A 27558-nucleotide genomic window follows, 5' to 3' on the forward strand; every position below is an offset into this window, starting at 1 on the left:
AAGGTACAACAAACTGCGATACTAATGTATTGCAGTGTATTGTAAATTTTACCAACTCCTATTAAGCCCTCTTGTAGTGATTAATAGGAGCAGAAAGATGGCAGACCTGGGACCCTTCATTAGGAGCGTAAGCCCGCTCCATACTTCCTCCTCCTCACTATGACATACAGTGTTGTCATGGTGCGTCAAGGGGTTAAAGAAATATAAGCATCTAATGAATATAGATAAAGCAAGTTCTTACATATAAAAGTCAGAAAGAGCTGCTGGAAGCTGTAAATCACTTTCCTGTACATTACAGTGTAACAGAAAAATAAAATGGAGCCACCCACATCTGGTTTCCAAAGAAGCAGATCATCCTGGCACAGGTAGATATTAGTACATTACATGTAGCGCTGGATTTTACCTCTGAGAGGCGCTACTTGCCCCCAACATGATGCTAATTCACAGGTGGTTTTTCAGTAAAATGGCCACAATAATTGACTGAATTTTGCATGTGTCGCAGAACGGAACTGCCTGTTGAATGTGGTTTAAAATCATGATGGCCCAGGAATGACCATTTAAGGCTATGTTCACACGGGGTATTTTGCCGAGTTTTTTGACGCGGAAACCGCGTCGCAAAACTCGTCAAAAACGGTCCGAGAACGCCTCCCATTGATTTCAATGGGAGGCGTCGGCGTCTTTTTCCCGCGAGCAGTAAAACTGCCTCGCGGGAAAAAGAAGCGACATGCCCTATCTTCGGGCGCTTCCGCCTCTGACCTCCCATTGACTTCAATGGGAGGCAGAGAAAGCGTATTTCTCGCTGTTTTATGCCCGCGGCGCTCAATGGCTGCGGGCGAAAAACGGCGCGAAAATCACAGCGAAAATCGGCGTGCAGGGAGAGGAAAATCTGCCTCAAAGTTCCAAACAGAATTTTGAGGCAGATATTCCTCCCCCAAAATACTCCGTGTGAACATAGCCTAAGGTTTTATTTTTACTTTTTTGCTTTTATTATGATACATTCAGAACAAAATAAATATACAGAACAGATGTTCTTTCCACAATACAAAAAAAATAAAAAATTGCGTAAACATAGTACTCCAGGCCCAAGCCCAACCAACCCCCGACTCTCGCCCAGATCAAGAGAGAGAGGAGAGAAGTAATAATAAAATAATAAAAAGTTGAAAATATTGTAACCTGCAGTCATTGTAACTTGAAGGACCACTGGGTTTTTAACTCTTTTATCAACAAACATTTTAATTTAAACAAGGTTTCAAATAAATCAGCAAAGAAACCTTATTAGACCTGTATCTGTTTTTATCAGCTATAAGAAGAATATAGGAAGAACCGAACATTTAACGAAGGAAAAATGTAACCTAGCCACTGGAAAGGGAATACATGCTACAAATGTCCACAAGATGGCACCTGAGTTTTCTATAAAATCTAAAAGTAAGATAATCTGACAAAAATGTCAAACAAGGAAGTTTGTTTTACTAAAGAACATACAGAAATAAAGAAACCAGTTGAAGGTCAACATTCATATATAATATTTACATGCCGGCAAGTAGAAAGAATGAGGAAAAGATTATAAATGGTACACATAAAAGTAATACAATTTTCAAATAAAGTAATTGTTTAATGTTTATTAAGTTTGTGCGAATTTATTTGTACTTTTCTTTTATGCCAATAATCATCTGGTAGCAGAATATATATGTTAATATTGGAGGGGCAAATGGGGCAATTGTGTGGGGCCTCCACAGCCCTGCCTTTACCATGCTTCCTCTAGATTATTTTCTGATAAAATGTTTAACAGTAACAGCACTGTTATGAGGGATTATTGGGACACTACATAGTGGTATGGCTTGTGTTTTGTATGGCACTGGTTATATACAATATTTATTGTCAGGTAGATCACTGATAAATCAGTAACCTATATTACCAATGCTAAAAAGTAACTTTTATATAAAAGAGAAAGAGCAAATAGGAAACAAATGTCCCTCATAGCAGCTCTGAGACACCTCCTTTCTCCACCCAGCTCTGCCCTCCTGGTAACTCTGTAAGTACTCCCTATGCATATAGTGCTGCTGAAAAGATAACTTTTGCCTTATCTAAAGGACCAGAAGTGCAGTGATATAATGTCTATATGGTTAGCTGCAGAGTATAAAAAAAAACTTCCCTAAATGACACTAACTGTACATACTACCTGTGAGTGCCGTATGCATAATCTTAAGTGTATTTCTGTGAGATGCAACTTTACACTGCACTCCCATCTCCTGCTTATAAGAGCTGACAGAGAAATCTATCACAATCAGAGGAGACTGACTGAAACTGCTTCACATATGATACACTAAGACTCTGTAGTGTAAGTTAAGAGACAGAAGTCCTACAGTATGTCACTGATCTATCATAAGCAGAAGGCAGGGGAGACAGACTAAAGCTGCATCACATAAGAAAACAGTCTCTGCAGTGTGAGTTAAGACGTTCTATGTCACTGATCTATCACTAGCCGCAGACAGGCTAAAGCTGCATCACATAGGAATGCACTTTCTGTGTGAGTTAGGGGACACAAATTCTTCAGTATGTCACTGATCTATCACAAGCAGTAGGCAGGTAGAGAAGTGTGAAGCTACATCACATAGGAATACACTGCAGTCTGAGTTATGGGACAGATGTTCAATGTTACTGATTTATCACTTGCAGCACTTAGATAGCAGAGCAAAGCAAGTGCAGTGTGATGAGACTCTGCCCCCTCTGCCAAGACAATGGGAAATGTAGGCTGCATTAGGGGAACCATATCAGAGGGGAAGAAGGAACCAAGATGGCAGACAACCCATAAATGACACATTAATTAAAACAGGTATACACATGGCATATACAAAAGCCTCTACATTATTCTTTAATAATAGCCTATGTTGCACTATAAAGGCAAAAAATAAAATAGATGGAGTGCTTCTTTAAATTAAGTATTTCTATGTGTACATATACACTATATGCCCAAAAGTACTGTATGTGGACACCCCTCCTAATTATTGAGTTCAAGTGTTTCACCCACACCCATTGCAAACATGTACATAACTTAAAGCACACAGCCATGGAATTTTCTATACATTGCTAGTAATATAGGTCATATGAAAGAGCTCAGTGACTTTAAATGTAGCACTTGCCATAGGATGTCAGTTTGGAAGATCTGCTAGATTTTCCCCAGTCAACCGTGAGTGCTATTATTGTGGGATTATATGAGCATCTAGGAGTAAGAACAGCTCAGCCACGAAGCGGCAAATTGCACAACCTGCGGGGGGCTGCCGAGTGCTGCTGCGTGTGACAAATAAAAATTGCCTCTATGTTGCTCTGAACACTATAGAGTTCCAAACTGCCTCTGGAAGTGACATCAGCACAAGAACCGTGGTTTGCAAGCTTCATTAATGGGTTTACATGGGTTACCCTGTCCATAAAGACATGGTTTGATGGGTTTGATGTGGAGGAACTAGAGTGGTATGCACAGAGCCCTGACCTCAACCACATCGAACACCTTTAGGATGAATAGGAATGCAGATTGCAAGCCAGGCCTGACCTCAGACACACTCCAAAAGAATGGAGGCTGTTGTATCAACTAATGGGGGCCCAACTCCATATTAACACTCATGGTTTTATAATAGAATATCCAACAAACTCATATACAATGAATGACCAGTTTATTAGAGACACCCATTTAGTACCGCGTTGGACTTACTTAGGCCTTCTGAACTGCAGAAATTTGCTGTGGCATAGATTCCACTTGGTGTTGAAATCATTCTGCAGGAATATTGGCCCATGCGGACAGTATAGCTTCTCGCAGTTGCCGCTAGACTGTTCTTCTGCCTTTGGTTAAACAGCTGCCATGAAGGAATGAACTTGGTCGGCCACAACGCTTAGGTAAGTCCTGCTGTTCAAACGTCCATCCACAGGTATCAAATGACACAGGGTATGCCAAGAAAGCCTCTATCAGCCAGAACTGTTGACATCTGACAGGAAGGGTTCAACTATTCATGATGCTCGCACCGAATTCTGACCATTTCATTGGCATGGTGCAACGGAAATCTGGATTCATCTGACCAGGCGATCATTTTCTACTGCTCAGTGAACCAATTTTTGCGCTCCTTTGCCCAATGGAATATTGATTATGTGTCCTTTAGATGACAATGCTACTCAAACTGGTCATCTGCTATTATAGACTATCTGTGCTGAGGAATAACGAGTTGTGCGTATAGACATTTTAGTTAGAGCATCAGCGTTGTAATTGACTGTAATTTGCTTGACTGTGCACCGCCTGTTCGTCAGAACAATTCTTGACATCCTTCTCTGATCCCTTTCTACGACGAGTTGTTTACATCCACAGGATCCCCTTAATGTTTTACCTTGATCACTCGATTCCTGGTATACTGTAGACACTATTGTACAAGAAAACCTCACAAGGTTGGCAGTTTTGTTAAATACTGGCCCCAGCTAGTCTAACACCGATAACTATGCCTTTGTTCGAAGTCGCTCAGTACTAGCAATTTTTCCATTCTAATCTATATTCACACTGAAACTGATCCACGAAAATCTTGCTCACTTGATTTTATGAGGCACTCCGGGGTAATGAGTCTAATTTGGTAAACTCCAATCATGAAAGAACAGGTGTCTTTAATAAAGTGACCATTCAGTCTAGGTGTTATGGTCAGGTTTCCACATACACTTGACCATATAGTGTACATGCACCCTTTGATACAATTGGTGAAACCGTTACATAATTTTCCTGGGCATGATGAGTCGTCCACTTAAATCACAAGTGGTAGATTGTGCATTGATGTATTTGAAAAGAACACACTTGTGGTGGCTGCCATATAGGAATTCATTGGACAGCAATATATTTAATTGGACAACCCACTATTGTATAATGCAAATAACTGAACACTGTTATGTCTCTCAAGGTGTATGTATAGGTACATAGAAATTGATTTAAGGTTTATATTATGTTGTTAAAGTTTACCACATAGGTATTTATTCCATGTGAACTCCTGGTTCCCCTGTTCCTCTTGCTGATCTATATGTATTTATATCTGCCGGATTTTTGTATAATATTTATGATTGGGATTATTTGTAAAGAACTTTTAGGCCCTGTTCACACTGAGTTTTTTTGTCGCTGATTTCGACTCGGAAACCGCCTCAGAATTAGCGCCAAAAAACATCCAAAATCGCCCCCATTGATTTCCATGGGAGGCAGAGGTGTTTTTTTCCCCGGGTGGCTTTTGGCTCCTTTACTTTCCGAGCGTTTTTCACAGCATTTTGCACGTGGTACTTGCATATGTTGCAATGGCCAAGGTCGAAAAATACTGCGAAAAACGCAGCAAAAACCACGGAAAAAAAGCACAGGCAAGTCTAAATCTGCCTCAAAATTCCTGAACTAGGCTTTATATGGTCACTATAAGGAACTGTTGTTTTGAAACGATAGAAAAAGAGAAGTTGGCCTTGCTCAATATTTTGCACATTGGCCTCTACAGAGTCATACTGAAAACTGTCTTACTTTCGTAAAAGAGAATATAGTATAATCTTACTATTTCTGCTAAAATATATGGTAAGGCCCCATGCACACGACCGTAAAAATCGTCCGTAATTACGGACCCATTCACTTCTATTGTCCATGGACACCTTCCCGTTTATTTACGGGAAGGTGTCCGGGCTGTAGAAGTGTACCGCAAAAGACAGAACATGTCCTATCTTTTGCTTTTTACGGGCCGTGCTCCCATACTTTGTATGGGAGCACAGGCTGACAATGCGGCGGCTGTCCGCGGCCGTGCACTGCAATCGCGGGCCGTGATTATGGGCACGGCCATGTGCATGAGGACTAAGTTAGAATAGAAGTGGAATGCAAAGAAATATGTTATTTACATAGTAACAGTGGTGTCAGACCGGGTTTACAATGGAGGAACTCAATTCTTCTTCAAAAGATTTTTTTTTCTTAAACACCCCATAGATTAAATACTCGTTTTCTCATGACAGGTAACTTCTCATAATAGTATCATGTATTAAAAGAGTGCAGATAAAAAGTTTTACAGTTGTTCAATCATGTCGGAGGTTGTGCGGATCCATAATACTGTCATATTATGCACTGCTCCTGTTTTAAAAATTATTTCTGCATGTTATGCCTAATTTATCAATAGCTCTTGTGGAAACAATTGACTTTTATACACTTAGTATGTTTACAGGGGATATTATACCTTTATGCATGGGTATCTGAGCTTACAGCAAAGTCCATCATCCACCTTCATATAATTTTTCACAAGATTCTCCAAATCTGGAAATGTTTTTCTTGGCGTTATATAAAATCCTCCGTTGTCAAGTTTCCTGATTCTGTAGTGTTTCACAGTAATGCCATTATAGACTAAAACATAAAGAATACTTTGTTAGAAAATATGGAATTATATGTTTTGTGGTCACTCACTGGCAACTTGTCTGCTGTACTGTACACAACAATGTCCAAAATGTGAGATTGTTAAGATTCCTACACATTGGCATGGCAAATGGTTTTATTTCTAACCCATCAACCCTATGCTCTAAATAGTGATAAATTAATCTCTCTAGCGTCCCGTTCATGCATACTTGTCATCCCATTTCAGCAAATGTAATTTAAAAGGGTTTTCCCATCAGGGACATTTATGATATATCCACAGGATATGCCATAAATGTCAGATAGATGTGGGTCCCACACCTATCCCTGGAACGGGGCCCCCCAAACTCTGTTCTACCTTTCTCGGTTCCCACTGCCAACACGGGCCTCTTCCTGATTACATGGTCGGAAATTACGAGAACAACGTAGCTCGCTGAGCTACGCTATTTCTGTAACTCCCATAGAAGTGAATGGCAGTTACGCAAACAGCATAGCTCGCATGCTACGCTGCTTCCATAATTGCCATTCACTTCTAAGGGAGTTACGGAAACAGTGTAGCTCAGCGAGCTACACTGTTTTCTTCCTACATGGTCGAAAATTACAAAGTGGCAGCGGGAAATGAGAAAGGTAGAATGGGATTTAGGGGGCCCCGTTCTAGAGATTGGTGCAGGTCCCAGAGGTGGGACACGCATCTATCTGACATTTAGGTCATATCCTGTGTATATATCATAAATGTCCCTGATCGGAAAACCCATCTGTAGTATTACAGCTACAAGACCCGGTTCTATGGTGATCTAAGTTTGTTACAGTAGAATCGCGAGAGGGGTTCAAGTATTATGGCTGTACGACAGACATTAATATGCACCTGTAAACTGACCTTACAAATATCCAGAAACATTCAGAGGTAAAAAACAGTCATTTCTACTGTATATTACTCAATATCTACCCAAGGGACATCAAAACTTGTATCTGTTTTATTACTATTACAAGGTCATAGAAGAATGTTTTATTTAATAATGACACTAAGTAAAAAATGTCATGGATGATAATCTTCATCAGTTGGAGGCAGTGTACCGGTCTCAGAAGGAAAGGAGCACCTAGTGGATTTTGAGGCCTCCTTTTTATTAGGCACCATGTCCAGTTTGAAGAGGTCTTGTGGTGCCAAAACAGTGGAAACCCCCCAAAAGTGAGCCTATTTGGCAAACTACAGCCCTCAAGGAACTTATCGTGGGGAATAGTGGACATTTAGATCCCACAGGTTTTTTTTGCTGCATTTTGCGGAATTAGGCTGTCCAATTGAAAATCAATTTTTTCCAATAAAAGGTACACATTTTAAATTTTGACAAGGAATAAAGGAGAAAAAGCCCCCCAACATTCGTAAAGCAATTTCTCCCGATTACGGCAATACTGGTCATAAACTACTGGTTGGACAAACACCAGAGCTCAGAATGGCAAGAGCGCTATTTGGCATGTAGATTTTGCTGGATTGGTCTCTGTGCGCCATGTCGCATTTGCAGAGCTTCTGAGGTACCATTTTGGAAACTAGACTCCTTGAGGAATTCATTGTAGTTTTTATGGGTTGCATGCGACTTTTTAATCAGTTTTTATTCTATTTTTAAGAGGTGTGGTGACTGAAAGACAGCAATTCTACCATTTTTCTATTGTTAATTTTTTTTTTACAGCGTTCACCATGCGCTATAAATGACATATTCACTTTATTCTGCGGGGCGATACGATTACGGCGATACCATATGTTTATAGTTTTTTTTATTTGTTATGGCGTTTGCACAATAAAATACTTTTTATAAAAAATCATTTGCTTTTTGTGTTACCTTATTCTTAGAGCCATAACTTTTTTTATTTTTTCATCAAGAAAGCCGTGTGAGGACATGTTTTTTGCGTAACGAACTGTAGTTTCAATCAGTACCATTTTTAAGTACACGCAACTTTCTGATCTCTTTTTATTCCATTTTTCGTAGGTGGAGTGACAAACAAATTGTGATTCTGGTACGGTTTATTATTATTTTCTTTTATGGCATTTACCGTGCAGGATAGATAACAAAATAATTTTGTAGCTCAGGCCGTTATGGACACGGCGATAACAATTATGTATAGTTTACTTATATATTTTTATTAATAATAAAGGACTGATAAGGGAAAAAGGGGGATTTTTACTTTTATTACTTTTAAAACTTTTTATTTTTACACAACTTTTTTTGAACTTTTTTCTACTTTATTACTTTGTCCCACTAGGGGACTTGAGGGCAGGAGGCTCTGATCGCAATTCTAATACACTGCACTACATGCGTAGTGCAGTGTATTCGAGCTGTCAGCTACTCACTGACAGCAAGCATAGTGGGTCCTGACTTGGTCAGGACCCACTAGGCTTCCGTAGATGGCATAGCCGGACGCCATTATTAGGTGTCCGGTTGCCATAGCAACCATCGCCGCTCGCTATCATGTAGCGGGCCATTGATGGTAGTTTAACCCCTAAGAAGCCGTGATCACTATTGAACGCGGCTTCTAAGGGGTTAATCAGCGGGGACACAGCGATTGGTCCCTGCTGAAGTAGCTACGGCAACTGCTGTACAAGACAGCAGTTGTCACAGCTCCTGTATGTGTCGGGAGGATGGCTGAAATGGCCGTTCCTCCCGCAACCGACTATTCCGTCACTGAGTGAGAACGATGCACTTAGCACGACGGAATAGTACGTAGATGAGCGCGTCGGGGTTAAAGGGGTTGTTCAGTATTATAAAAATATAGCTGCTTTCTTCCAGAAACAGCACCACACCTGTCCATTGGTTTTGTCTGTTATTTCAGCTCGGAGGTTTCTGAAAATTTACAGAGAGCCAGTAGGCGGATAAAAGGGAGATACAGGCTGCACTAAATTAAGGAAGACGCCAATTTCCTCTAATAAAACATATTACAGAGTTTTATGTTTTTACATGTACTATTGATTTATGTAAAAAAGAAAAATCAGACATGAGTAGGTATGGTTCCAATAATTGTAATGTTATAAATTGTGCATATACTTAATCCGAGCAATGTGTATAAACACACAAACACATGATCTGCACTTCTAGGTGCTAGGCTACACTATATTTTAATAACATTGCGGACAGTAGCATTTTTGGTGACATCACAGTAAAAGCTAAGGTGGTCTATAAATTCCGGTATTTAACAGTTTCATTATTTTAAAACCTTATATTTACAGTATAAGGAACAAATTATGGAAATAAAATATAATAATGCATATCAATTTATTCTATTATCAGTTAACCTTTAGACATCAGGGAAACTTACATGTAATAAAACTTTATTATTCATGTCAATATCTATGCGGAAGACTTTGAAAATACAGATGGATTAAAATAAAACATGGCACAGATAAATACAATGAACAAAAACAATAAATAAGAGGTGATAATAATTACGCTGTTTTCGTGATTTCTGACTATGTAATCAGGAAGTGGCCCGGGAGGCAGCAGAAACCAAGAAAGGTAGAATGTGATTTAGGGGGCCCTGTTCTAGAGATAGGTGCGGGACTGATCCCTAAGCCCCGTAAAGATCCGAGCAATTGGGGATCCTACACACCCATCTCACTTCTCAATTGTGATGTTAAAATCCTATACAAAATACTACCAATGCGATTGCAAAAGGTGATATTTCATGTGGTTCATCCAGACCAATCTGCTTTTACGCCGGGTAAAGCTACAGATATTAATTTACGGAGACTATTTACTTATCTCTCCTCTGCCTCTAACCCCCTGGGCTCCTGGATTGTAGCCTCTCTGGACCTAGAGAAAGCATTTGACTTGGTAGCATGGCTATACCTGTGGTCAGTATTGCGTGGATTTGGGTTTGTAGACCGTTTTGTCCAATGGCTGCGTCTATTGTATTCACTATTGTCTTCCCCGGGTAATTATAGACCAGTAAGCTTAACATCCATCGTGGGGAAAATGTTTGAGGGGCTATTGAGGGACTATATACAGGATTATGTGACAATAAATAGTATTCTAAGTGACAGCCAGCACGGTTTTACTAAGGACAGAAGTTGTCAAACTAACCTAATCTGTTTTTATGAAGAGGTGAGCAGAAGTCTAGACAGAGGGGCCGCTGTGGATTTAGTGTTTTTGGACTTTGCAAAGGCATTTGACACTGTCCCTCATAGACGTCTAATGGGTAAATTAAGGACTATAGGTTTAGAAAATATAGTTTGTAATTGGATTGAGAATTGGCTCAAGGACCGTATCCAGAGAGTTGTGGTCAATGATTCCTACTCTGAATGGTCCCCGGTAATAAGTGGTGTACCCCAGGGTTCAGTGCTGGGACCACTTTTATTCAACTTATTTATTAATGATATAGAAGATGGGATTAATAGCACTATTTCTATTTTTGCAGATGACACCAAGCTATGTAATATAGTTCAGTCTATGGAAGATGTTCATGAATTGCAGGCAGATTTAAACAAACTAAGTGTTTGGGCGTCCACTTGGCAGATGAAGTTTAATGTAGATAAATGTAAAGTTATGCATCTGGGTACCAACAACCTGCATGCATCATATGTCCTAGGGGGAGCTACACTGGCGGATTCACTTGTTGAGAAGGATCTGGGTGTTCTTGTAAATCATAAACTCAATAACAGCATGCAGTGTCAATCAGCTGCTTCAAAGGCCAGCAGGATATTGTCGTGTATTAAAAGAGGCATGGATTCGCGGGACAGGGTTGTAATATTAGCACTTTACAAAGCATTAGTGAGGCCTCATCTAGAATATGCAGTTCAGTTCTGGGCTCCAGTTCATAGAAAGGATGCCCTGGAGTTGGAAAAAATACAAAGAAGAGCAACGAAACTAATTAGGGGCTTGGAAAATTTAAGTTATGAGGAAAGATTGAAAGAATTAAACCTATTTAGCCTTGAGAAAAGACGACTAAGGGGGGACATGATTAACTTATATAAATATATTAATGGCACATACAAAAAATATGGTGAAATCCTGTTCCTTGTAAAACCCCCTCAAAAAACAAGTGGGCACTCCCTCCGTCTGGAGAAAAAAAGGTTCAAGCTGCAGAGGCGACAAGGCTTCTTTACTGTGAGAACTGTGAATCTATGGAATAGCCTACCACAGGAGCTAGTCACAGCAGGGACAGTAGATGGCTTTAAAAAAGGGTTAGATAATTTCCTAGAACAAAAAAATATTAGCTCCTATGTGTAGAAATTTTTCCTTCCCTTTTCCCTTCCCTTGGTTGAACTTGATGGACATGTGTCTTTTTTCAGCCGTACTAACTATGTAACTATGTAACTATGTAACAATCACAACCCATAGCGAGTGTCAAATCCAACTGCCATATATCCCCCTCATTTGCCCTGGCACGAGGAACCTTCTCTATTTGTCACCTTCACTTGTCATCTTCTCTATTTGCATTAGCAATTGAACCCCTTGCTATAGCCATAAGGAACTTCCCGGATATAACGGGATATGCTGTAGGTGAAAGAGACGAGAAGGTTTCACTATACGCTGATGATACTCTTGTTTTTATTAATGACCCTGGTCAATCACTGCGAGCCTTGCGTGTACTATTTGATAGGTTTACATTGTTGATAATGGCAGTGGATGCGGGAGCCGGGGGGGGGGGCACTCTTCCACCCCTACAATGGGCGGATAATATTACATATCTTGGTTTAGTGATTATACCTGATAACATTTCTCCACTCTTACAGCAGCTTTTTTTTATGGTAGTTAATTGCAGACACACTGTATGCAACTATCTAGGCTTACAGTTGCATACATCTACAGTCTACAGTATATGCAAAATCGTTAAAGGGAATGTGTCGCTAGAATATTTTTTTTGTTAAACAATTATTATTTAAGTGATTACATATTGTTTTAATTTTTTACATTTTTTCACAAGTCAGGAAATATTATAAATTAGATTCTAATTTATAAAATTTCCATGTGCTGGCCACTAGAGGGAGCAGTTCCCAAAAATGCAGCATGGTCAATGTGGTAAAGCAACCTCATTGCTTTATGCTGAAAATTTGGGGTAGACACACTCTCTAGTGTCCTCACACAATCCCCCCTCCCTTATTCCGGCTAGTGCCAGGAGAAGAAGGGGTTTGAATCTTCAAACCTCCTACACTGTGTGCTGCCATTTTCTGAGCGACTGCACAGTGTAGGAGGATTAAATACAGTGCTCAGCAGACAGTATAATACGAACATACACGAACATAATACACACATCACATACACAAACATAAATTACCTGCTCCTGTCTCCGCTCCTATTCCTTGCGCCTTCGCTTCCTTGAACGTATGGCCGGAAGCCGCGGCCGGAAGTCGTCATCTTACTGTCCGGCAGCGGCTTCCGGTCCACATGAAAATGGCGCCGGATTTCGCCCTGCGAACGAGCTTCGTTTTAGTCTGTGTTGGAGAGGGGCATGCGCCGTTCCCACACAGACGGCGTATGCTGCAGTGAATGGAACGGCTCCCATTCACATTCTCTTTGAGGTTGTATGTGCCGTATTCCATCTCTGTATGTGTCGTTAATCGACACATACAGAGATTAAAAAAAAAAATGGCAGCCCCCATAGAGAAGTAAAAATAAGAAAAAAGTAAAAAGTAGAACACGAGAATATAAATAAATACAATTTATGTTATTATCATATTAAAAGCAATATGATAAAAAAATAAAAATTCATGACACCTTCCCTTTAAGGTGGATTTTGACAAATGGAGACACCTGCCCCTTTCGGGAACAGGCCGCATCAATCTATTTAAAATGAAGTCCCTCTGGAAATTTTTGTTCCTCTTTAATAACTCCCCTGCTTGGTTGCCTCTTTCATTTTACTCGAAGGTGGATAAGGATCTCAGGTCATTCATTTGGGCAGATGGAACCCCTCATATTGCCTTTGGTACACTCCAATTGCCTGCTGAGCAGGGGGGTCTGGCTTTACCGAACTTATACCTATATTTTTGGGTTAGTCAACTGGTGTATGTCTGGTGGTGGTTTACCCATAGGCATCTAAACCTTTCTACAGATCTTGAGGCAACCCTACTGGGGTCATACAAGGCCCTAGTCAACTCTTTATTCCGACAGGCATCCCCACCAGGTCACCTACTCACAATACCGATGCAGACTACCTTAAAGGTGTGGCAGAGGTCTTTCCTGCTCTTTTGAACTAAGGACCCCGCTTTGGTGTAGCCCACTTCTGGCCCACATCTGAAGGCTCTCAAATCCCTTTACGTGGGCAGGCTTGGGCATACTGACTTTGGAGGATGTCGTGATAGAGAATAGGATTGGCAATTTTACACAACTCAGTATAAAGCATCAGATCCCACCGATAATTTCAGCTTAGACATGCCCTCTGGTCATAATTTGCAGGTTATGATCTAAGGTTTTGTACATCTCCGGTGGAGGACTGGGTGGCGCAGGAGACACTAACCAAGCCGCTATGCACACCCTATAAACAATTGTTACGGGTCTCTACCAATAAAACTGACAGAGCTTTAGATAGATGGTCCCAGACTCCACCCTCCATTTCTAATAAAGATCATGCGGAAATTCTGGGTGCCCTTACTGGTCCCTTAATATCTATTTAGATTGGGGAAGCTTTCTTCTCCCACATGCCCACAGTGCCAGAGGGAGGACGGCTCCTTCCTTCACATGTTCTGGGTATGTTCGATCATATCTGACTTCTGGTCTGAAGTCCTAGAGTTTCTCGAGTCAAAAGTCTTCCTCGTATATTGGACCCTAAAGTCTGCTTGCTCCTTCTGGTGGAAGACCTTATTCCCAACGTTGCTACCAGATCTCTTATGACATTGTTATTGGATTATTCTTCTGAACTGGAAGCACCCTAAGGTCCCTACGCTACAAGCGTGGACTGCACTGATTAATTCCAACCTCCCTCTTTTCAAACTTACCTACGAAGAATGTGATTGCCGGGATACGTTTATGAAAATCTGGCAACCCTGGATAGCCAATCCACACACTTCCTAAACTACATTGCTGCTTGTGGAGTGTCTCCTGTGACTTACCTGCTCCTTCGCTGAACACCTCTTGTATAATGCATTTCATTGACCATTCTCCTTTTTTTTCTTTTGTGAAACAATGGAAAGCTGTATTGTTCTGTGTTTCTTTTCTTTATGTTATAGATCTAAAATGCTACATCTAAGGGTATGTACACCATTACCTTTATGCATATGATATGCTTTTGCTTTTTGTAGTACCTATGTTGCCATCCTTATGTTTTCAATAAAATTTGACTTTTTAAAAAAAGAAATAAAATAAATAGGTGCGGGTCCCAGAGGTGGGTCCCACATTTTTCTGACATTTATGGCATATCCTGTAGAAAATGCATAGTATACAATGTATATTGCTGTAGCAATGATTTAACTAAACATGTTCTGGCAATTTATTATATTAATAAGTGAAATCTAGCAAAGTCTTAACATTCCATTCCAGTTGCACACAATATGAGAATAATTTAATTACTCAAATAAAGCTTTTTCTATAATACATTATTCCTCATATTTAAAGTATTTGTCTACAGATGCATATTATTATTATTAGCAGATTGTTGGAGACAGTCAGTAGTATATCTTCATTGACTTTGGCAGTTTGCAATTTACTGCTGGTAATTAGTAAAGTAAACTGGCAACTTAGAACAGCTTGAGAATAGATTTGTATAATCGCTATTTAAACAGTTTTTACCAAATGGAAGATTTATTACATTGCAAGTAATGAGAAAAACACAAATGATCATTCCATTTATTTATTTATTTATTTTTTTTTTGAATGTCCAAAGGAAATTACTTAGAACAAGATATAAAAATGCTAATAATGAACTAGTCCATGCTTAAATAGGTTCCTCAGTCAAAAGTTTTTGACTAGTGAACTATGTGAAAAAAAGTTAAGTCAACAATAGCATTAGACCTACACGTACTAATAGAACGTGTGTACTTTGCATTCTGCTTTGGGGTGTTTGCACCTTAAAGGGGTTTTCCCATCAGAGACATTTTTGACATATCCACCTCTGGGCCCAGCACCTATCTCTAGAACGGGGCCCCCTAAACTCCGTTCTACTGCTGTGTTGTGCTGAATCGTTTCCGACCATAAATTACGGAAACAGCATAGCTCACTAAGCTACACTGTTTCCGTAACTCCCATAGTAGTGAATGGCAGTTCCGGAAACAGCATAGCATGCGAGCTACGCTGTTTCTGTAACTACCATTCAGTTGTATGGGTCTTACGGAAACAGCATAGCTCAGCGAGCTACGCTATTTCCGTAATTCATGGTCGGAAATCACATGCTTCAGCCACAACACAGAGTGGTAGAACAGAGTTTAGGGGCCCCATACTAGAGACAGGTGCGGGTCCCAGTGGTGGGACACGCATCTATCTGACATTCATGACATATCGTGTGGATATGTCATAAATGTCTCTGATGGGATAACCCCTTTAACTTATCTCCAAAACCCCTTTTCTACTGGCAACCGCACAGTCATCTGCATGGACTACAGGGGGAAGCCATGACTGTGCAAACCAGAAGATGAGAGCAGTACTAAGAGGTGTTAATAAACCTAGCAGGCGATAATAAACAAAAGGTGTTCAAAGCTTTATTTTTTTCCCCATTAATCTCGAAACTGAAAAATTCTTCTATTGATGCAGTTATGTTACCTACACAGCTCTGAACAAATACTATCTGACTGTAGCAACCAGTGGCACGCAGTGACTGCCTAGGCAAATAAGATCAAAAGAGGCCTGGATGCACATGATGAAAATAAAGTTCTACCGCTTTACAAAACACTAGTCAGACCATATATGGAATATTGCACAGTTTTGAGCACCAACGCACAAAAAAAGACATAGCAGATCTGTCTTGAGTTCAAAATTGGACAACCAAAGTAACAGATGGAATGGGTGGATGGAAGTACCCGGAAATATTATCAAAATTGGGGTAATTTATTTGGACAAAGGACATCTTAGCGACAACTAAATAACTATGTATAAATATACATGAAAGGTCAATACAGAGATCTGTCTATACCCTGGACTTTAACTATAACAAGGGGGCATCCTCTACGTCTAGAGAAAAAAAGGTTTCTACAGAAACATAGTAGTGGATTCTTTACTGTAAGAGCAGTGAGACTTTATGCTACATGAAGATGCCTGATAAAGATCCTAGTTCAGGGTCGAAACGTGTTGCATTGCTTTCACTTTTTATTATTTTTACTCCCTATGACTATGGGGTTTTACCAATAGGAAAAAACATTGCATTTTTTTCTCACATTAGTCGTCTTCACTTACTTGAAGCATCCAGATATACATCACGGACACAGGAGCGCCTATCGTAGGAATTGTTTTTTTTCCCCTTCTTAAACCAGATTCATCACGGGCTCAAGTGGCACACCCGATGTTCCACTCCTGAGGCTCCGCACACTGTGGATTCTTTCGATTGCAGTAATCAATACGCTTTACAATTGAGTTGCCCCGAGTTGTGACGGCCATCTTCCACAACACAAATAGGTGAGTGTATCACCAATATCCTTTTTTGTTTTACGCTACAAAGCCTTGCATTATTAACTTAGAGGAGCGCCTATTTTGTTCTCCTTTTTTAAACCTTACTATGTTACTATGCTATAAACATAGTGGGTATGTACAGTATATAAAGCTATTACTTTGCAACTATTACTACACATTTACATAACTGAGGGGTAAAAGGAGTGATTTTTTTGACTGTATACCCAATGAAACATATGTGCAGTACTTTTACACTATGAAGAATGCCAAACGTTGATTTTAATACAATATATAAATATATTCATGCAGCATATATGAATGAAAAAATGTCAAAATATAAATGTGATGTACATACCAGAAAGAGAGTAATCCCCTTTTTGACTCTCACTTTCTCGGATTATAAAAGAGCCGGACTGATTGCCTGGTAGGATCAGCTGCTTTTCTGCCTCTGAACGCTTGATATCATGGAAGAACCACCTATAAAACAAGCATTAATATTGAGTGGACAGGCTTATACGTCTGGAAAATATTCTGTATCATTCTCTACTAGATTTCTTACAATAGCCGTATTTTATATATGGGATAATGTACCCTCTACTGTAAATTCTAAGAAAATTAGCAGTTGACCGTATAAAAGTGTGTGGCAAAAAAAATTGACAAATGAAATTCATCCATTTTTAAAACGAACAGGGAAAAAAACTGATGCAAGTTGTGTCAAAATCGTCCATTAAAAACGGAAACACAGCCCGGAACAGAACAGATTCAAAACGGATGCAAAGCGGCCGAGAAAAACGGACCAAAACTGCAGTTTTTATTAGCCGACACTCGGACCCTGTTGTGTGAATAGAGACTAAGGCTGGGTTCACATGGTGCTTTTTTTTTGCATTTTTAGCATGCGTTTTAGTGTTTTGGTTGAACAACTCCCATTGAGAGACATTGAAGTTTATCTACCAAAACAAAAAACGCGTGCTAAAAATGCAACAAAAATACACCATGTAAACCCAGCCTAATGCATTCCTGTGGACAGCAACTTATCGCTCACTACAGAAAAATAGTCTTGGTCTATTCCTAGCATTATACACATTGCAGTTGCTAAAGAGATAGCACACATAATTCTCAGTATTTGGCATGGGAGAAGAAGGTTCCTACAAAAACACAGTAGAACAAGTACAAGTGCCTCTACAGAAAGAGATGAGTGGTGTCTATGTAGAGCCATTAATCTCTGTATAATCGTCAGGTTCTGTCATCAGAAAGGGATGTTTATACAAATATTATTTGTGAAATTTCCATTGACATGTATTATAATATATTGTGCTACATGTTAGATCATTCAAAAACTCTTTTTTAAGCATATAAAATATGGGTTGATTCTGCATACATTCTTTTGCCACCATCTTTCTCTTTTTGGCAATAGGTGAAATACTATATGTCTGAGCACAAAGTACCACTATGTGGAAAAAAGAGCCCTGGTGTGCAATGGCGGATTATAATGTGGGCGTTTCGGGTGGTCGCCCGGGGCCCGAGGCTGCCAGGGGGCCCATCGGGGCCCGAGGCTGCCAGGGGGCCCATCGCGGCCCGAGGCTGCCAGGGGGCCCATCGCGGCCCGAACCGCACGCAAACTTAAAAAACTATGCAGCGCTACCGCGCTGCCTGCTTCCGACTGAATCTGCATCCGCAGGACGCAGATTCAGTTGGGTTGAATGCTGGAGCCTCGCTCCAGCATTCACTCTGCCGTGAGCGGCTCGGTGCAGGCAGGCGCGATGTAGTGACGTCATCGCGCCTGTCTGCACGGAGTCACTCACAGCACAGCACAGCACAGTGCAGAGGAGGAGAAGCATCGCATCCCCCACGTGGGAACCGGGATAGGTAAGCAATTATGTTTTCTTTTTTTATTAGGTACGTACATATGGGGCATTATACTGTGTCAGCTATGGGGCATTATACTGTGTCAGCTATGGGGCATTATACTGTGTCAGCTATGGGGCATTATACTGTGTCAGCTATGGGGCATTATACTGTGTCACCTCTATGGGGCATTATACTATGTCAGCTATGGGGCATTATACTGTGTCAGCTATGGGGCATTATGCTGTGTCAGCTATGGGGCATTATACTGTGTCAGCTATGGGGTATTATGCTGTGTCAGCTATGGGGCATTATACTGTGTCACCTCTATGGGGCATTATACTGTGTCAGCTATGGGGCATTATACTGTGTCAGCTATGGGGCATTATGCTGCGTCAGCTATGGGGCATTATACCGTGTCAGCTATGGGGCATTATGCTGCGTCAGCTATGGGGCATTATACTGTGTCAGCTATGGGGCATTATACTGTGTCAGCTATGGGGCATTATGCTGCGTCAGCTATGGGGCATTATACTGTGTCAGCTATGGGGCATTATGCTGTGTCAGCTATGGGGCATTATGCTGCGTCAGCTATGGGGCATTATACTGTGTCAGCTATGGGGCATTATGCTGTGTCAGCTATGGGGCATTATGCTGCGTCAGCTATGGGGCATTATACTGTGTCAGCTATGGGGCATTATACTGTGTCAGCTATGGGGCATTATGCTGCGTCAGCTATGGGGCATTATACTGTGTCAGCTATGGGGCATTATGCTGTGTCAGCTATGGGGCATTATGCTGCATCAGCTATGGGGCATTATACTGTGTCAGCTATGGGGCATTATGCTGTGTCAGCTATGGGGCATTATGCTGTGTCAGCTATGGGGCATTATGCTATGTCAGCTATGGGGCATTATGCTGTGTCAGCTATGGGGCATTATGCTGTGTCAGCTATGGGGCATTATGCTGCGTCAGCTATGGGGCATTATGCTGCGTCAGCTATGGGGCATTATGCTGCGTCAGCTATGGGGCATTATGCTGCGTCAGCTATGGGGCATTATACTGCGTCAGCTATGGGGCATTATGCTGCGTCAGCTATGGGGCATTATACTGCGTCAGCTATGGGGCATTATACTGTGTCAGCTATGGGGCATTATGCTGCGTCAGCTATGGGGCATTATACTGCGTCAGCTATGGGGCATTATACTGTGTCGCAGTTATGGAGGCATTATACTGTGTCGCAGTTATGGGGGCATTATACTGTGTCGCAGTTATGGGGGCATTATACTGTGTCGCAGTTATGGGGGCATTATACTGTGTCACATCTATGGGGCATTATACTGTGGGGGCAGCTATGGGTGGCAATATACTGTGGGGGCAGCTATGGGGGACATTATACTGAGCAATTACAAGAGCTGCAGGTCCAAGGGGGGAGACGCTGTGTAGCACAATACACAAGGGGGGATTGTTGTATAGCACTATATAGAAGGGAGCGCTGTGTATCACTATATCTAAGGGGGATTGCTGTGTAGCACTATATACAAGAGGGGGAGGGCTATGTGACGCTATTTACAGAGGGGGAGGACTGTGTAGCGCTATTTACAGGGGGCTGTGTGTGGTGCTATCTACAGTGTTTGGCACAATTATATTCAGGGGCGCAGTCTATAGTGCTATAATATTTAGGGGCACAGTGTTTGTACTATTTTATTCAGGGGCGCAGTGTTTGGTGCTATTATATTTAGGGGCACAGTGTGTGGCACCATGATAATATTATCTTTGTTTATAGGTGTGGAAATGTTGGAAAAGTGAGGAGCCAAAGACATCTGAGTGGCAAATTCTGCAGAAATGGGTCATGGCCGGGAAAAGTCGTCATGAAGTCTGGACTGGATGGAGAAGAGGAAAAAAACTACGTCGTCACCTGTGAGTCACTAGATTTATAGAGAATCTGTCACCTCTCCTGACATGTTTATTATAGGAATTCCTTGTATTTCACAAAAAGTCTTTCTGCAGTCCAGGACTGATAGACAATTCCCCTTGTCAGGAGGATGTGTCCTAGCACAGTGTGATACTGTCAGTATGTAGGGACACAGCCCTGTGACAAGGGAAATCGTAACACTGTTAATGCTTGCCCCAAAAAGTAGTGTTAAAAATAGTTACGGTGCGGCAGGGCGGCGGTGAGGAAGGGGGGCCCAAGTTTGGGTAACAGCCCAGGGCCCATGGTCTACTTAATCCGCCACTGCTGGTGTGAATAGTGAGAGAACTTTTCATAAATATTCAGTTGTTCTTATACAGGTAGCAGATTGCCACAACTCTATTTTGGCAATGTATTTATTACAAATGTAAATTCTGTGTCACATTTTTTAAATGTAACCATATGCAAGCACTACAGAGGTACTTTCACACATACTATGTTTTCATGACACATCCGTGTTAATTAACATAAAACTGTAATAAAATAATAGTGGTTGCCAATTGACTAAAATGTAGTAATGATGACCGATGAAGGACACAGTACCGTAAATCCTTATTCATTTTAATTAAAATCTTTCTTTTATGCACTAATGCCTTATAACTTAGTAGAGAATGCTGCAAAAGTGGGAGAGGAACACAGCAAATTGGACAGTCGTATGTCCATATTAACTGCCTATATCTGCGCATGTGTTGAACGTGTTCAGCACCGGCGCAGAAGAGAAGATGGTGACTTGACCAAAATCACCTGACTGCCTCCATCTTTGAAATCTATGGATGGGATAATCGCTTCGTCTTTTTTTACTAAGCCTTTCTTGGGGGAGAAAGGAGATCCTTAAATGAAGCAAAGGCATGAGTGATGAGGGTATTTACAGTTGTCTGTGTCAAAACACAGCAACTTAGGATGTTTTACAAATTTCATTAGAAAGTTGCTAACACCTTTAAAGGAAAGGTGTCATAAAAACTTTTTTTTATTATTTTATGTGTTTTTATTTATTTATTTAAATATTATATTTAATTTATTTATTTTTTACATTACATTTTTTTTTTTAACACTTTTTCTTTATGGGGGCTGTCATTTTTTTATTGCTTCTGTGCATGTGTCTCTTCACGGCACATACACAGATGTACTACGGCACCTACAGTGCATAGGATATAGGGGCGGGAGCCGTTCCTATCTCCTAAGCTTCTGCCGTTCTAACTCTGAACTGCACATGCAGTGACATGCGCAGTTCACAGTGACCAGCGTAGAAGCTGGTTTGTAGGGGGAAAGCCAGCACCATCTTGTTGAAGCCCGGCAGCATAGCAGGTAAAGTATGCATGCGTTCTGGGGAAGTGTGTGTGTGTGCAGAATGCTTGTGTGGTTGGGTGGTGCGTGTGTGTGGGGGGGGTGCGTGCGCATGGAGGGGGTGTTTGCAGAGCGTCTGCATGTGTGGGGGTGGTTTGTGGGAGGGAGGTCCATGATGCACCAGAATTATTAATAACTATTAATATTTCTGGCACATCTCTAGGTCCCGTGCGCCACATTACAAACTACAGTTCATTGAACTCTAGTATTTATTGCGGCGCAGGGGAGAAGACTGCTGTAGGTGAGTATACAGTAAGTATTTATATTTTTGATATTGCTAACTTTATTTATTTTTTTTGCAGGTTCCGAGGGACCTATTGGACTACGTCGTGGATTCGGCGGACTGCTGCAAAGATCTACATTTTTAAAAAAAAATAAAAATGATTAACGAGGGTTGTGTGGAGGAGTTTTAATTTCAATAAAAATATTTTCTTGTGTCTCTGTGTTTTTTTAATAATTTATTAGCGTCTGGATAATGGCAGTTGTCTGTTTGACGACGTCCATTACTAAGGCGGTGCTTAATGTTACCCAGTAAAAATCCCCAATTATTACCCCGGTACCATTCTCGTGATCGGTTAGGGTCCCATCGGTTGGACCCCCGCCGATCAGATATTTATCACCTATCCTGTGGATAGGTGATAAATATTGGTTATGGTAAAAATCCTTTAATAAAGGCAGTATGGCATAAGAACAAATTGAAGGGGTACCCATACACTGAACAAGTGGTTATCTCCCCTCTCCCAGTAGTAGGGACTTCACACATCACATGCCTTTTATTTCCACTGCTCCATGCTCTCCCTCATTATCTTTGGAGGAATTGTGTTTCTCATAATGGGCAGCAGATAGGGTTAGTGTTGGTGAGCAGCAGAACAGTGTCTCAGTAGCAGATCTGCATTGTGTGTAAAGACAGACAGTAGTGACAGCACTACCTTACACCTTGTAACAGAGAGGCAGCAGGTAGCTGTAAATAGAGGCAATGGGGGAAATATATACAGACTGGTGTGTCAAACGACAGTTTTAAGCTAATGTACATCAGCGGAAATAGGTTCACACCTCTTAATATATTTGGTGCATCATTAGCTGTCCATGCGACAAAATTCCAAATCTACGCCTGCTATTAGCAGATAAAGATTTCCAACATAACTTACGCCAGTTTCTAGCGTACATTATGATAAATCAATTATTTCGGTGGAAGCACCGCCCCCTAAAATGACACACATTTTTGTGCAACTGTGGCGTGCTCTAAAAGCTTTTTTACATGTAATCCTGTTGATATAGTCCCCCTAATGTCTGTGAGGGGAATCATAGGACCTGTAGTCCTTTACATGGTAATCCCACAAACAGTAAGCCATCATAGTATCAAAACAGAGATGATGTACAAAGCTGGGAAAAACAATAAAAATTAAAAATAACTACTTCTGACTAGCGTCATTTGTGCATTCAGATGCATATAGGAACTTTTCCGTTTTTTTCATAAGCTTGCAAAACCCCTTTAAGCCCTTCCCAACAATTGTCCTATGGATACGTCATGGAAAGCTAGCCGTACGACAAATGGTGGACACCAGCTCAGAAGCTGAGTCGGTGCCACTATCCACGAGTGTCGGCTGCATCTTATAGCTGACACCCTGAGGTAATGTAGAGGACTGAAGTTTGCTTCGATCCCCGCCATTAACCCCTTAAATGCAGCTGTCAAAAGCGATTGCTGCATTTAAAATGTTTGCAGCTCATCGGATCCCCTGCAATTAAATTGGGGGTCCCGGTGGCTGCAATGGTAACCGGAGGCCTAATACTGGCCTCCCGGTATGCCTAGCATGGAAGCCTTCCAGGACCCACCTGGAGGCGGAGCCTGAAAGGCTTCCGTCGCCGACGGCAAGATGGCGCCGGCTCAGAAGCTGAGCCGGCGTCATCAGCTGAGCCAGGCGTCATCAGTGGTGGATGTCAGCTGTATGTTACAGCTGACATCCACCTGTAATGGAAGGAACCGGAGCTAGCTACGATCCCTGCCATCAACCCCTTAGATAAAGCGATCGGAAGTGATCGTTGCATCTTAGAGGTTGCTTGCAGATCGCCAGCCCTGCCATGCAATCAGGGCTGGCGACAGCTGCTATGACAACAGGAGACCTAACAATGGCCTCCTGCTCTGCCATTACGGAAGCCGATTAGGCCCCACCGGGGGGCGAAGCCTAATCGGCTTGCTGTCAGTGAATGACTGACAGATCTAATACATTGCACTACATAGGTAGCGCAACGTATTAGAAAAAAATAAATCTCACAGTTGGACCTTCAAGTCCCCTAGTGGGACTTGAAAAAAAGTGTAAAAAAAAAGTTTTAAAACATATAATAAAAGTTTCAAGTAATAACATAAAATACAATCGCCCTTTTCACTTATCAAGTCCTTTATTAATGAAAAAAATAAACAAACCATACATATTTCGTATCGCCGTGTCCGCAACGGCCTGAACTATAAAAATATTTAGTTATTTATTCCACGCGGTGAATGGCGTAAAAAAAAAACCTTAAAAAACTATACCAGAATTTCTCTTTTTTGGCTCTTGGCCCTACAAATATTGGAATAAAAAGTGATCGAAAAGTCGCATGTATCCAAAAATGGTACCTATGTAAACTATAGCTCGTCTCGCAAAAAACAAGCCCTCATATGCTCCGTCGACGAAAAAATTAAAACGTTATGGTTCTCAAAACTTGGCGACAGAAAAAAGACATTCTTATTACAAAAGTAATTTTATTGTGCAAAAAGTTGTAAAACATTTGATATAAATAAGGTTTCGCCGGAATCGTACTGACCCGCAGAATGAAGTTAACATGTAATTTATAACGCATGGTGGACACTGTATAAAAAAAAAAAAAAAGATGCCAGAATTGCAGTTTTTTAGTCACCTTGCCTCCCAAAAAATAGGATAAAAAGTGATCAAAAAGTCGCATGTACCCCAAAATGGTACCAATAAAAACTAAAGCTCGTCCCGCAAAAAAACAGCCCTCATACCACTATGTCTATGAAAAACTAAAATTGGATAAGGCTTCAATAAGTCAGGAAATAAAAAATATGCAGTTGTGCAGGCCCGAGGGGAACATTTCTTCTGTTTCAAGAGGCGAATTATCAAGGCACTAAAATTAGGGAACCAGGAAGGGGAGGGCCCAAACATATCTGCTGGAAGCGAGGGTGCCCGTATTATACCAGGACAACACTTCCCAGCAAAATGCCCCAAACTGCAAAGGTGCGAAGTGTGGACCAGAAGGGGGATAAAGAATTTATCAGTGCAACACTGGCCTGTGCAGAAAGGAATGCTTCACAGCGTAACACACATCTATGGATTATTTTACAATTTTTTTTAACCAAATTATTATACCACCTGACTATGCCCCTGATGTACTCTGCCCAGCTTACATATGCCCCCACATTATAATCGGAAACACCAGCAATACTCAAACAAAATTACTACCAAGCAAATCCACACTCCAAAAGCCAAATGATGCTCCCTCCCCTCTGAGCCCTACAATTTTTACTTTGCACCATCCGCAGAGCAATCATTTATGGAAAAGTCCAGTAAGGTGAAAATGCTCTCTACACCCTTTAATAAATGCCTTTAGGGGTGTAGTTTCCCAAATAGGGTCACTTCTCAGGGCTTTCTTTTATTATTTCACATCAGAGCCTCTACAATTGTGAACCAATACTTTGTAAATCGCCAAATTAGGCCTCAATTTTAAATGGTAGTCTTTCACTCCTGGGCCCTGTCAAAGGTTCAGGCAAAAGATTAGGGTCACATGTAGGGTGTTTCTAAAATCTGGAAACACAGCAAAATAATTAGAGAGCTGTGTTGTTATGGTGGCACAAGCTGGGCACCACATATTGGCATATCTATGGAAGAAATCCCATTTTCATCCTGCAACATCGAGTGCACACTAATTTCTGTATAACACCGGCGGGGTTAACATGCCCACTACACCCCTAGGTGAATTTCTTGAGGGGTGTAGTTTCCAAAATGGTGTCACTTCTAGGGGGTTTCCACTGTTTTGGTCCCACATGGGCTTTGCAAATGCAACATTGCGACCAGAAACCAATCCAGCAAAATCTGCACTTCAAAAGCCAAATGCCTCTCCTTCCCTTCTGAGCCCTGCTGTCTGCCGTACTCGGGAGAAGTTGCTTTACAAATGCTGGGGTTCTTTTTTTCCTTTATTTGTTGAGAAAATGAAAAATTTTGAGCTAAAGCTACGTCTTATTGATGAAAAGGGATTGTTTTTATTTTCACTGCCCAATTCTAATAACACCTGTCTGGTCAAAATGCTCACTACACCCCTAGATTAATTCCTCAAAGGGTGTAGTTTCCTAAATGGAGTCACTTTTTGTGCATTTTCATTGTTTTGTCCCCTCAGGGGCTTTGCAAATGCGACATAGCCTCTGCAAACTATTCCTGCTAAATGTGATCTCTAAAAGCCAAGTAGCGCTCTTACCCTTCTGAACCCTGCCGTGTGTCCAAATAGCCGTTTATGACCACATGTGGGGTATTGTTTTACTGGGGAGACATTGCTTTACAAATTTTGTAATTCTTTTCCCCCTTTAGTCCTTGTGGAAGTGAAAAAAAATTAGCTAAACCTACATTTTCTTTGAAAAAATTTTGATTTTAGTTTTCACGGCCTAATTCCAATAATTTCTCCAAATAACCTGTGCGGTCAAAATGCTCACTATACATCTAGATAATTTCCTCAATGGGTGCAGTTTCCAAAATGGGGTCTCTTGTGGGGGGTTTCCCCTGTTTTGTCCCCTCAGGGGCTTTGCAAATGCGACATGACCTCCGCAAACCATTCCTGCTAAATTTGAGCTCCAAAAGCCAAATAGCTCTCTTTGCCTTCTAAGCCGTTTACGACCACATATGGAATATTGTTTTACTCGGAAGAAATTGCTTTACAAATGTTGCGGTGCTTTTTCTCCTTTAGTCCTTGTGGAAATTTTAAAAAAATTAGCTAAACCTACACTTTCTTTGACGGCCTGCTTCCAATAGTTTCTGCAATAAACTTGTGGGGTCAAAATGCCCACTATACCACTAAATAATTTCGTTGAGGTGTGTAGTTTCCCAGATGGGGTCACTTTTGGGGGATTTCCCCTCTTTTGGCACCGCAAGAGCCCTTCAAACGTGCCTAAAATATATTCTAATAAAAACAAGGCCCCAAAATCCTCTAGGTGATCCTTTGCCTCTGAGGCCTGTGCTTCAGTCCAAGCAAACTAGGACCACATGTGGGATATTTCTAAAAACTGCAGAGACTGGGCAATAAATATTGAGTTGTGTTTCTCTGGTAAAACGTTCTGTGTTACAAGAAGAATGGATTAAAAATGAATTTCTGCAAAAACAAATGAAATTTGTAAATTTCACCTCTATTTTGCTTTAATTCCTGTGAAACGTCTAAAGGTTAAGAAACTTTCTAATGCTGTCTTGAATACTTTGAGGGGTGAAGTTTTTAAAACGGGGTGATTTATTGGGGGTTTC

The 27558-nt window shown here is 41.0% G+C and overlaps 1 protein-coding gene across 1 annotated transcript in view; it reads right to left on the minus strand.

The window, feature by feature from the left end:
- FRK (fyn related Src family tyrosine kinase) overlaps nt 1-27558 on the minus strand; it is a 124292-nt gene that overhangs the window by 26186 nt on the left and 70548 nt on the right. The window contains exons 2-3 of the mRNA XM_075864234.1: nt 17255-17376; nt 6213-6376 (exon numbers count right to left, since the gene is read on the minus strand). Coding sequence (XP_075720349.1) covers nt 6213-6376; nt 17255-17376 — 286 coding nt within the window. The remainder of the gene's footprint in view (nt 1-6212; nt 6377-17254; nt 17377-27558) is intronic.

Source organism: Rhinoderma darwinii, chromosome 4 (assembly GCF_050947455.1).
Source record: "Rhinoderma darwinii isolate aRhiDar2 chromosome 4, aRhiDar2.hap1, whole genome shotgun sequence".
Lineage (NCBI taxonomy): Eukaryota > Metazoa > Chordata > Amphibia > Anura > Rhinodermatidae > Rhinoderma > Rhinoderma darwinii.